Source organism: Phocoena phocoena, chromosome 2, assembly GCF_963924675.1.
Source record: "Phocoena phocoena chromosome 2, mPhoPho1.1, whole genome shotgun sequence".
Lineage (NCBI taxonomy): Eukaryota > Metazoa > Chordata > Mammalia > Artiodactyla > Phocoenidae > Phocoena > Phocoena phocoena.
In genome coordinates this window covers 95,491,795-95,504,642 of record NC_089220.1, presented here as the reverse complement: position 1 = coordinate 95,504,642, position 12,848 = coordinate 95,491,795, and the positions used below count along the sequence as shown (strand labels likewise).

Below are 12,848 nucleotides of genomic sequence, written 5' to 3'. Positions count from 1 at the left end.
TAGGAGTGTCAGAGTAGACATGTTTTGTGTGACTTGCATACCATCCCCCACCTTCCCCAACTACATTCCTTGAGAGCGCCAGCTTAAAACAACAAACATTCAATATATCTCACCGTTTCTAAGGGTCAGGAGTGGTTTAGCACTGGCTCAGGGTCTCCCACAAGGCTGCAATCGATAGATGTTGGCTGAGACTGTATTATTTAAAGGCTTGCCTGGGGCTGAAGGATCTGTTTCCGAGATGGTTCACTCACATGGCTCTTGGCAGGAGACCTCAGTTTGTCACTGCATGAGCCTCTCCACAGCAGTTTGAGTGTCTTCACATCACAGCAGCTGGCTTCCTCCAGAGCAAGTGACCCAAGGGAGAAAGAGCAAGGCAAAAAAGCCACAATGTCATGCAGAGCCTTGGAAGTGAGGCTGTATTCTATTGATCACATAGACCAACCGTGATACCTGTGGGAGAGGATCACACAAGGGCAAGAATATCAGAGGCAGGGATCCCTGGGATCCACCTTGAAAGCTGGCTATCACAGCAGCTTGGCCTTCCACCAACTAACTTTGCTGTTTTCCTTCCCTGTAGACACTCTCGTGAGGCTTCTGAGGGCCAGGCTCAGGGAGCCAGTCTGATCACGGTTTAGTGGAGGTTTGGTTTATGAATCTTGGGAATATGTTGAAGTGATGGGCTAAGAACTGTGTGAAGAACTTCAGTGAGAGAAATTAATACTGTGCATTTTCCCCCCAACATTGAAGATTATAGTGGGACCATGGATCTGTTTGGAGACATAGATGACATTTCTTCAGAGAGTGACGGGGACAATCAACCACCCATTTCAGGACAGCCTGTTACTGTAAGTACAATTACAAATCTCAACTGGGCCCATTGTTCAAAGTTAAGAAAAAAGTTTCAGAGGCTGATGGGTCATGTAGGGGAGGGGACATGGAAAACGAATAGCAGTCTGAAACATCTGACGAATGGGTGACTTTCTTAGCTATGTTGGGAATTTCTGGATATTAAAGGGAATAGAAGGAATTGCTCAGAATGAATTTGATGCCAAACTTTAGGGGCTAGACTGTGAGGATGCATAATTTGAAACTTTGATTTAAATCAAAACTTTGATTTAAAAGTTTTTCTTATTTACACATGTGCCAAGAAGTGTGTACTATTTGACATTCTTCTCTGATTTTAATACTTACTTAGCATTGAGGGGTTGCATAATTTCACACATCTGTTGCTAAACATCTTATGCAAGCTAGATATGTCAACATTTTTTCTGGTAATGCAGGCTAACAGGTCTTGTTTTGCATGGTGGTTTTTTCTGGGGAGTGGGGAGAGGATGAAATTTTAAGGAGAGGCCTGGAGGGGTTGCCAACTGCTTTATCTCTGAAGGGGTGTCCAAGTTTACTTCTGGTCACACCTGGATCTGCCTAGTGTAGAAGGAGAGCTAGAGCATTTCTAATGTCAACTCAGGCTCTCACATTCTGATTCTCTCTTAGGATGGACGTGGAGTGCCTCAGGACCAGCAGGAGGAAGGGCCAATTTCTGAAACCAAAATAGAAGCAGAAATTCCCAGCATCAACTGTGATTTAGGAAATGAACTGTACTTTGTTAAACTACCCAAATTTCTCAGCATAGAACCCAAGTAAGAGAACTGATTAAAGGTTTTTTTTCCCCCCCAAGATATTGAGTAAAAACATGTGGAATGTAAATGTTTTTCTTATTTATAATGAGTTGGCTAATCACAGAGGTGGGAGATTTCTCATGTAACTCTGAAAAAATAAATTTAGAATGTGCTGTGGTAGAAAATGATGAATTACTGGTGTGAGAAAGTTTTAATGCTAATAATTCTTCTAGCACTTTGGCACTTTCTTATAAATGAGCAGACATAGCTGATGAAGGTATTTTTCACTATCATAAAGCTGAAAAATTGGAAAATGAGAAAGTTTTCTAGAGAAATCACAAATGTTCAATGCAAAAGCCTTTGTGAATCTAGAAACGACCACAATTTTAGACAACAAAATAGTGTTGATGGGTATTATTCACGATGGTGCACTATTGCAAGCTCTTATGCAATTAAACATGACACTCTTCTTAAAAAATATGAAAAGATAGATCATGTGTCACCTATACTTTAGAGGACATGCATCACCGAACAAAAATATAATTTAAAAACTTTGAACTATTAGTCACATTTGGATTTTATTTCAGGTAATATGTTTTAAAATCAGATTTCAAGGAAGTACAGTAATTTGCATACTTTTTGAAGTTTTACATGAAGTTATTTGTCAACTGTGATTTTTTTAACATATTAGTGCATGTTGTAAAGATTATTATTTTATACATTAATTATATTCAATACTAAAGATGGCTAATACTACATTAAAAAACAACTTTTAGGCCTTTTGATCCTCAGTATTATGAAGATGAATTTGAAGATGAGGAAGTGCTTGATGAAGAAGATAGAGCCAGGTTAAAATTAAAGGTACCGTTTCACACTTTATTCCTGTGTGTGTTTGTTTTTTTTGAGTTTTTCCTTTTATAAAGTAAAACACAGGGGTAACAATTTGAGACCAGCTTATAAAATGATCTTTATGTTTATTGTCATAAACAATCAACAAATAACTGCTTAGAACAAGGAATTAAATATCTTTTCAGAATATTTTTAGAGGAGAAGGTATATATCCTTTTTAAAAAATCCTTGTAGAATTGTCACTTTTTTAACCTTTCTTTTGCGGTTGTAATTTTTCGACAGAAGTAAAGATAAAAATTCTTGAAAATTGTTAGCTATTTCCTTCAGGATAAATAATAATGTAGCTAGGTATACTGAACTGCCTCCACATTTTATTGTGGATAGATCCAAGCAGCTTCCCACAATAAGAGTATCTCAGACTCTTTATGGAAATTCAGGTTATGCACAGAAAATAGGCCTTGTCATTAGGTGGTCTCCCTCGAGAAGGCCTGGATGGCAAAACCCTACCATTGCTCTCACAGGGATGGCGTTGCCTTTAACCAGGTTTTGAATGAGCTTCTGCCAGAGGCCGCAGTGGTAGCCGTGGCAGGATCCATTTTTATGCTATTTTTGTAATTTGGAGTTCCCCACCATAAGGGTAGGGTAAAGCAAAAGTCTCAGGTTTTAATCTGTTGTTTATTACTTAATTGTATATTCTTTTTAAAATTAATACTCAGAGCTTCCCTATCTTACTAGGTGAATGGGTCCTTTTTTAGTCCTTCTTTCTCTGGGTTCATAGCCTTCAAGTTGGGCTGCAATAGACAGAGATCTCAGTTGTAACCGCCTACCTCATATGGCCCTGAAGTTTTTGCTTCCACTGCCATGAACTGGAGCTCAGAGAAGATTAAAACAAAATGTCTGTTGAGTTCAACCAATATCTCTAGGTATCTGTAGCAGGAAGGTTTCCATGTTGTCTAATCAGCTATTTTGTGGTGAGCGCTTATTCTCTTCCCATCTGTGAATTCCTGGCACATGATTACAGGTCACTTGAGGAAAAAAGAGCATGCAGTTAGTAACACTGGTTTTCTAATGCCTTTGTGTTTTGAAACAGATAGAAAATACTATACGATGGAGGATACGCCGGGACAAAGAAGGAAATGAAATTAAAGAAAGCAATGCTCGGATAGTCAAGTGGTCCGATGGAAGGTGAGCATAAATGCCTGAAGAGTATGGAAATGCCCAGAGGGAGGCCTGGGATGAATGAAGTTTTCTGCGTAGGACCATATTTTGGGATCATCTTTCATTACAGAATCAACAAGATCTAGGCCTCTGGCATTACCTGGGAAACCTGGGAGAAATAAATAAGGTTAAGATCACAGTGCAGCTCTGGGATACTCTAGTCATAGACCCAAGATGTGATCAAATTCACAGTATCTACCTTACTGAGATGAAAGCCTAATCTTAGTGCCCACTTGTGATAATTGGACATTATAAATTGGTATGTTTGCAAAAATGGTTTCTATTTTACTAGTGAAATGGTAGAGATTGGGAAAATGATAAAAACAATTATATTTGAAGTTGAAAGAAAGATGGATTTTACCACCTTTTACTTTGAAAGGTTAGGTTAGTTGTTTCCAATATCTTTTCTTTGTTTTTCTTATGAATTCACTATGGGGACAGGATCCTGCAGTTCCACAGCATTTTAAGGACAGCTAACAGGGTAGAATGGAAGCTGTAGGATTTGTTAAATATCCACGCTAATAACTGAACTATTTCTTGTTTCCAGCCTGTCCCTGCATTTAGGCAATGAGGTGTTTGATGTTTACAAGGCCCCGATGCAGGGCAATCACAACCAGCTGTTCATTAGGGAAGACACTGGTCTGCAGGGACAAGCCATCTTTAAGTCCAAACTCACCTTCAGGTAACTATTCATAGCGACCCACAGCTACTTGGCAGTTAAAGAGCAACAGGGCAGAGAGGCTGGCTGTGCACAAAGCCCGCCTCAGTCCTGATTGACCTGATTTTGAGGCGCAGCTCACCAAGGCACATGGTTTGGTTCCCATGCTATTTTTCACCTTTGCAACAAGTTGCTGTCCCTCAGGGAGCCAGTTCACGCTATGGAAACCAACATGAGCCCGCCGTACAAACCAGAAGACCGGTTATTAACTCACATTGATTGACGCACCTGGTAAGAGGCCTGGACTGTCTGTGCTGCTCTGCTGGTCAGCGTGTCCCTTCCCTTCAGGGACGTTTACCTGGGAAGCCTGCCGCTCGCGAGCATGCTCTTGGTGTACGCATGCGCCAGAGGAAAGGGCTGCCGCAGGGGCTGGTGTGTCATTGTCCGCAGCTGTGTTTGCTGTTGGTATGATTGCCTCCAAATATTCTTTGTAAACAGTGAGACGCTTTTTTCTGTTTCCTGCAGACCTCATGCTACAGACTGTGCCACACTTAGAAAGATGACCCTGCTACTTGCTAATAGATGCTCGAGGACACAGAAGATTAGAATCTTACCAATGGCTGGTCGTGATCCTGAATGCCAGTGCACAGAGATGGTTAAGGTATGTTGGCTGAGATTTATCCTGGGATTGTTTGGGGTATTAAGAACTGTGCTTTCCAGAATGTTAATTCATCGTTTCTTATTGTCACAGCTGTTTTATTTCTTGTGGTTATCAGGGAGTCTGCTTAACCTTCTAAGCATGTGGTTAACCACAGTAATTGTCATAGTCAATGGCTGATGGTGAGATACAGCAATCCAGACCCTTGGGTGTTCTCTCTCCAATCTGTGAGATTTCAGAGGGGAACTAGTAATTTAAAAATATAACCTGGGCTTCCCTGGTGGCGCAGTGGTTAAGAATCCGCCTGCCAGTGCAGCGGACACGGGTTCGACCCCTGGTCCGGGGAGATCCCACATACCGCGGAACAACTAAGCCCGTGGGCCACAACTACTGAGCCTGCGCTCTAGAGCCCACGAGCCACAGCTACTGAAGCCCACGCACCTAGAGCCCATGCTGTGCAAGAAGAGAAGCCACCACAATGAGAAGCCTGCACACCGCAACGAGGAGTAGCCCCTGCTCGTCGCAACTAGAGAAAGCCCACGTGCAGCAACAAAGACCCAATGTAGTCAAAAATAAATTAATTAATTTTAAAAAATCTTTATATAAAAATATAACCCTTGATGTACATCATTAAACTGTGTTAACCAGATAGGAGGTGATGTGGGAAGGTCATGAGGACATTTCTGACTCAGTTGACACTGGCTCTGCCTAGTGAACTCCAGTGTGTAGAAGCCAGGCAGATGGAAGGGAATGAAGGCTCTGCTTTGAGGCTCAGGGACCCTCCCCACCAGAACCTCCCCATCCTGCCATCAGGACCTGTGGGGAGCTCTCTGGGTTGAGGGCCCCAGACTGGAATATGTGGGCACCATTGTAGTTCGGTGGAGCCTGGGCAAGTCGGGTGTCTGTCTCAGGGGTGAAGAGAACCCGCCTCCCTCAGGCGTCCACTGGGCATGAACGAGGTTCCTCAGGCTGGTTGCCGCACTCTGGGCTCTGCCTGGCAGCACAGGGGACGCTGCATGTCCCAAGGCTGTGCCGGTGCCACTTCTGATGGAGCGGTTGGTGTGAGGGAGGGAGCCTTTGCCTCTTCACCCTGTGTTGTCTTCACACCTTCAAACTGAACAAGATGATGACCATGTGTGGTAACAGAGGTGTAAAATGGAGAAAACTGTACCCTGAGGACATAGGAACTGGTGTTGTCCTGGGCGAGGCATTTACGTGTTCTTTACAGTAAAGTAGTTTCAAGGGGGCACTAAGTGAGTTCATTTTTTGTTTTAAAGTTCAGTAATTTATTTGCTTCTTTACAGAAAGAAGAAGAACGTTTGAGGGCTTCTACTCACCAGGAGACCATCCATCTGTGGGAAAAGCAGAACCAGCGGGGGCCGAGTGCCCCCTACCAGGGCCCCAGCAGTGGTGAGGAGGGTGAAGCCAGCAAGAACCATGGCCGAGGTGAGTCGGGAGAGGAGGTCACGCTTCACCATCTCAGGGCCATGGGAGCGATTGTGCTCTGGTGGGCTCTTACTGTCTTGCTGTTATTCACTTAGGACAACAGTACCAAGGCCTTTTATTTTATTTTCCCTAGGACCACTTTGCCACACAAAAGCTTAGCTTGGAAAATAAGGCACTCCCATAATAAAGAAAATCAATTAAATAATTTTGTCCTTATGGAGGAAAATGTATAAAAGGCAGTTCTCCTGCTTGTATAGGGACCCAGTGTTTAAACTTTGTAGTTTTCAAAAATGTGGGGCTTCCCTGGTGGCGCAGTGGTTAAGAATCTGCCTGCCAATGCAGGGGACACAGGTTTGAGCTCTGGTCTGGGAAGATCCCACACGCCGCGGAGCAACTAAGCTCGTGCGCCACAACTACTGAGCCTGCGCTCTAGAGCCTGGGAACCACAACTACTGAGCCTGTGTGCCACAACTACTGAGCCCGCATGTTCCCAACTAGTGAAGCCCGTGTGCCTAGAGCCCATGCTCCACAACAAGAGAAGCCACCGCAATGAGAAGCCTGTGCACCACACCGAAGAGTAGCCCTTGCTCGCCACAACTAGAGAAGGCCTGTGCGCAGCTACGAAGACCCAATGCAGCCAAAAATAAGAAATAAATAAAATAAATTTTTTAAAAAATGTGTGCACGAAGCCCCTCGGGTATTTAAAAATGATCAGACAATCTCTCCGAAGGAAAAACCTCTCCAATCTAAGTCATTTAAGCATGTTTGAAAGCTGTACATACTTCTTTATGAAAACTTAAAAAAATTGTTGGCTCCTCAAGGGAAATATATGGTGGGAAGTAGCAATATTCAAGAGTAGAAAAATTCAGGAATAAATGGGTCTTCATCTTTGAAGGTCAATCCCATATCTAAAGTCCCTTTGCTTTCAGAGGAGAGGGCCAGAATCTATTCTTCAGAGAGTGATGAGGGACCAGATGAAGATAAGGCTCAAAGATCGCTGAGAGCAAAGAAGCTCACCAGTGATGGGGTAAAAACAAATTTATTCAGTCTGAAGGGGTTTGCCCTGTAGCCACAAGTCAACTCCTGGAATGAAGAGGAGCTCACAGCCCTGGAGCACAGACAGATGTCTACACACCTCCCTCTAACTCAGTGCGATGAATGCAGTAATAAGCCTAGACGTGGCCCAGAGGAGGGCCTGACACCTGTGCGCGGTGGGAGACTGCCCAGAGCAGGTGCCGTCCTGCTGGTTGCTGAAGGAAGAGCGTTAGGGTGGACGTGCCAGAGGATGGAGAGGCCTGTGAGAAAAGACACATGGCTGAGACACCAGGGCTCGACCAGAGAATTAGAAGTAGCTGAGTACAGTAGAGCAAGGGGCCTCTCCCCTTCATCATGGGTATGATAATAGTGGAGGGTTAGTTCGTTTCCTTGTTGTTAAAATTATTTTCCTTTAATTATTTCCTTTTCCACTTATAAGAGCACAAGTGCAAAGAAAATGTGAGTCTTAATTACCCAAGCAAATCACTATGTTGTTGCCATTGTGCCATATTCATTCATCCAGTGTTTTCTGAACACTTAACATGCTCCGCTATGGGTTTGGAGTTACAGATCAGAGGAAACATCTCAGTAATAGAAATCGGCCTTACTGTGTAATGGAAGCACTAATTTTTCATGTGAAAAAAATATATTTAAAACTTGGAAAGCATATTGAAAAAGCACATAAAACACAAGCAGTCCTTTTAAAAAAATTGACAGGCTTTAAAATACTGAATTTTAGATAGAGAAAGTGAAGTACTGAGGAAGCAGAGGTATGTATTTCAAGTAATAATGAGCAGAATCCCCGTCAGGATAGAGTGAGGTGTCCCTGAGCCCTGACTGCTGGCCCAGGGAAGCCCGGGCTCCCCTTGTCTGACCTGTAGAGACAGTGTTTGTGGACAAGGTCGCCACTGGTGGGTAGGGTTCTAACATGAAGGGCTAGCTCCCCCATCAGCTCAGAACTACTCAAGACAAAATTTCCAGAAACGTTCAGTATTAAATTTTACACCTTCTCTCTCATATCTGTTCAGGAGGTGAACCCTCCAGAAAGAGGAAAGCAGGCGGCGAAGAAGAAGAGGATGACTGAAGCATGAAACGCGTGCTTGCTGTAAGTATGGTTTTCAACTGTTTGTTTTAAAACAATGATGAAATGACTTGTTTTGATTGAAGGGAGGAATTGAGTTGCTTTTGCATAATCCGAGTTGTGGTTAAAAAATGTTTAGAAGCAAGTCTGTGACTTTAAAAAATACATTCTTCCCAAATGAGAAGTTTATTTTGTTAACTGTCTGCTCTGGGTCTTGGGTTTCCTTGTCCGAGCAGGTACAGCACCGGAGGGCTCGCTGGAGACTCGGTGCTTTGCCAAGTGCTGCATGGGCCTTACCAGTTCTAATCCTCAGAACAACTCAAAGGGCAGCTGCTGTTATTCTCATTTTACAGACATGGAAGCTGAGTTAGAACTTAAGACCTCTGTCCAAAGCTTTTTCTTAAGTTAAAAACAAAAACATTTTTGAGACAAGCGTCAGGAACTTATTTGCACAGCAGTCACACTGCTGAACAGATTACATTAGTGACCTTATGGAGAAAGACACCCAAAATATCTGAGAGAAATGGTCACCAAAAGGTTTAGAGAAAAAAGAGCAGTGGGAAACAAAACACTAGATTTGACTTCTAGCTTTGTGACTGGTGCAGTAGCTGGAACATAATAGGTGCATAAAATTTATTTATTGAATGAAGAAGCCAATGGTATTATCTTGGGGAAGTTATTCAACTTCTCTGAAGTCAGTTTGCTCAACTTGATGGGATTTGGACTTGACCATGTAAATTCTTCAGGATTTAATGTTTATATTCCTCTACCTCTGAGAGTTGAATACTAATTAGATACGTTTTTTTAGAAGTCTTTTGTTAAATAGAAATGGTCAAAGAAAAGGAAATAGCCCATCATCTTACCACGCAGAAAACCTGGATATACATTATATTTCCCTCCCTTTTATATTTTTAAAGTATAATTTCATAGTTGTGCAGTAAACAGAGACATAATTAGCACCCGCTCCAGAAAGGCCATTTAGAGACTCATCCAGAATGCTGAGAAGTACTAGCACAGTTCAATCATAAAGTCAGCTATTCTTTTTTTTTTAATTTTATTGAAGTAAAGTTGATATACAATGTTGTGTGAATTTTTTCTGTACAGCAAAGTGACTCACTTATACATATGTATATATATACTTTTTCACATTCTTTTCCATTATGGTTTGTCACAGGATATTGAATATAATTCTCTGTGCTATACAGTAGGACCTTGTTTTTTATCCATCCTACATATAATAGTTTGCCTCTGCTAATCCCAAACTCCCATTCCTTCCCTTTCCTACCCCTCCAAACCCCTTGGCAACCTCAAGTCTGTTGAGCTGCAAATGGCATTATTTCATTCTTCCTGATGGCTAATATTCCATTGCATATCTTCTTTATCCATTCATTCATTTAGGTTTTTCCATGTCTTGGCTATTGTGAATAGTGCTGCTATGAACATAGGGGTGCATGTATCTTTTCGAATTAGTTTCATCTGGGTATATGCCCAGGAGTGAGATTGCTGGATCATACATCAACTCTATTTTTAGTTTTTTGAGGAAACTCCATACTGTTTTCCATAGTGGCTGCACCAGTTTACATTCCCAACAACAGGGTAGGAGGGTTCCCTTTTCTCCACACCCTTTCCAGGCTTTGCTGTTTGTAGACTTTTTAATGATGGGCATTCTGACTGGTGTGATGTGGTACCTCACTGTAGTTTTTTTTTTTTTTTTTTTTTGCGGTACACGGGCCTCTCACTGTTGCGGCCTCTCCCATTGCGGAGCACAGGCTCCAGACACGCAGGTTCAGTGGCCATGGCTCACGGGCCCAGCCGCTCCGCAGCATGTGGGATCCTCCAGGACCGGGGCACGAACCCGCGTCCCCTGCATCGGCAGGCGGACTCTCAACCACTGCGCCACCAGGGAAGCCCCTCACTGTAGTTTTGACTTGCATTTCTCTAATAATTAGTGATTTTGAGCATCTTTTCATGTGCCTATTGGCCATCTGTATGTCTTCTTTGGAGAAATGTCTATTTAGGTCTTCTGCCCACTTTTCGATTGGGTTGTGTTTTTTTGTTGTTGTTGTTGAGTTGTATGAGCTGTTTGTATATTTTGGAAATTAAGCCCTTGTTGGTCACATCATTTGCAAACATTTTCTCCCAGCCCGTAGGCTTTTTTGTTTCGTTTATGGTTTCCTTTTCTGTGCAAAAGCTTTAAGTTTGACTAGGTCCCATTTGTGTATTTTTGTTTTTAATTTCTCTTGCCCTGGGAGACTGACCTAAGAAAACATTGGTATGATTTTTGTCAGAGAATGTTTTGCCTGTGTTCTCTTCTAGGAGTTTTATGGTGTCATATCTTATGTTTAAGTCTTTAAGCCATTTTGAGTTTATTTTTGTGCATGGTGTGAGGGTGTGTTTTAACTTCATTGATTTACATGCAGCTGTCCAACTGTCCCAGAACCACTTGTTGAAGAGACCATCTTTTCCCATTTTATATTCTTGCCTATTTTGTCAAAGACAAATTGACCATAGGTGTGTAGGTTTTTTCCTGGGCTCTCTATTCTGTTCCACTGATATGTATGTCTGTTTTTGTGCCAGTACCACACTGTTTTGATTACTGTAGCTTTGTAGTATTGTCTGAAGCCTGGGAGGGTTATGCCTTCTGCTTTGTTCTTTTCCCTCAGGACTGCTTTGGCAATTATGGGTCTTTTATGGTTTCATATAAATTTCAGGATTATTTGTTCTAGTTCTGTGAAAAATGTCATGGGTAATTTGATAGGGATCACATTAAATCTGTAGATTAGGTCAGCTGTTCTTTATAAGGGCTGGCCTTGAGGCTCTGCTACTTCAGCAACAGGGCAGTTGGGCCGAGCCTAGAGGCCCTCAACCCTTGTAGACATGGTGGAAAGCTTAATATTTGAAGGCCAAAAGATGTTTGGGGATTTTGGACCCTCTCATTGTTTGGTGCTTGGAGCAGGGTGCCACTGGGCTGAGCATGAGGGCACTGTCTCCCACAGCCACAGCTCCTGGCACCACATCCACTCAGACTCACAGGAGCTGGAGTTACCTGACAACCCAAGCACCCGAGCCTCCAACAGGCATCAAGACTTCCCGTATGTGAACGTAAGCCCGACAGCCATCCTTGGAAGGCCAGCCAACACTAAAGATTCAAGGGGAATTTCGTTATTGCTTAAGTTTCAAAATTCAATTATTTGATGTTTATCCCTAAAAGTTTCCTCAAACCCATTACACGTTGCGCTGATTTTCTTTTGGTTGGTGGATATAGGTGACTGATGAGAGATGTCTTTGTTTTACTGCAAAAATAATCTCTAGTTTAATAGCTGGATTGGCTCCCATCAGGCCCAGAACGCACTGTATCATAGGTCCCTGTTTCTTCATATTTGTCAATTTTTTTTAAAAAACTCGATTTTTTTTTTTTTTTTTTGCGGTATGCGGGCCTCTCACTGTTGTGGCCTTTCCCGTTGCAGACGCACAGGCTTAGCGGCCATGGCTCACGGGCCCAGCCGCTCTGCAGCATGTGGGATCTTCCCGGACCGGAACACGAACCCGTGTCCCCTGCTTTGGCAGGCGGACTCTCAACCACTGTGCCACCGGGGAAGCCCTTTTTTTTTTTTCAATTTGATTTTATGGACAGACCAGACGGAGTACTGATGGTATGAGATTGAACCGTATGAACTTACTATTTTTATGGGTATAAATGGTCACGTATTGACAGTTTTATATGGTTTAACTTAATAGGGTAGGAAAGAATAACTCAGGGAAACTAATAAACTTGTTCTTAAGAGGTGTGTAAGGAATGAACTTTAGAACATAGGCACTAAATGGATTTTCCAAAAAGTCCAAGTCTACAGTATATTTGATAAACTTTAGTGAAATTATTTATTCCAATATGAAGTGGTAAATTCTAAATGCCTATAGTCCATATGTTTCAAAAGAACTTTCACTGTGCTAATAAGAGCCAATAATATTAATATTTTGTAATATTTAAGTATCAGTATTATAAAATTCAGTTGTTATATTTATAAAAATTGAAAAAGTAAAGCATTTATAGCATTTTAGAGTTAAAAAATGTATTTAAATGCCCAATTTCATGTGACAAAGAATGATGCACTGTTATAAAGGTAATTTTCAAGCTTTTAAACATAACTAAAACCAAATATAATTCATCCAAAAGACTGAAAAAAAATGTGGGCATTTATTCAAAATTACAAAGGTTTTTATGCTATGTGTGTGTGTAAATGCACATGTATGCATGCAATTTTTTTCACAATTTTTGTTTTACAATTC

General features: G+C 42.0%; 1 protein-coding gene across 1 annotated transcript; it reads left to right on the top strand.

Annotated features, from left to right (window-relative positions):
* The first annotated feature begins 761 nt into the window (after positions 1 to 761).
* Positions 762 to 8,571, top strand: LOC136118472 (RNA polymerase-associated protein LEO1-like). Its single transcript, XM_065871726.1, has 10 exons — positions 762 to 845; positions 1,492 to 1,637; positions 2,393 to 2,477; positions 3,556 to 3,650; positions 4,231 to 4,365; positions 4,867 to 5,002; positions 6,304 to 6,445; positions 7,375 to 7,472; positions 7,515 to 7,742; positions 8,509 to 8,571. Exons 1-10 carry the CDS (start codon positions 762 to 764, stop codon positions 8,569 to 8,571), a joined length of 1,212 nt encoding a protein of 403 aa, XP_065727798.1.
* Positions 8,572 to 12,848: the final 4,277 nt, after the last annotated feature.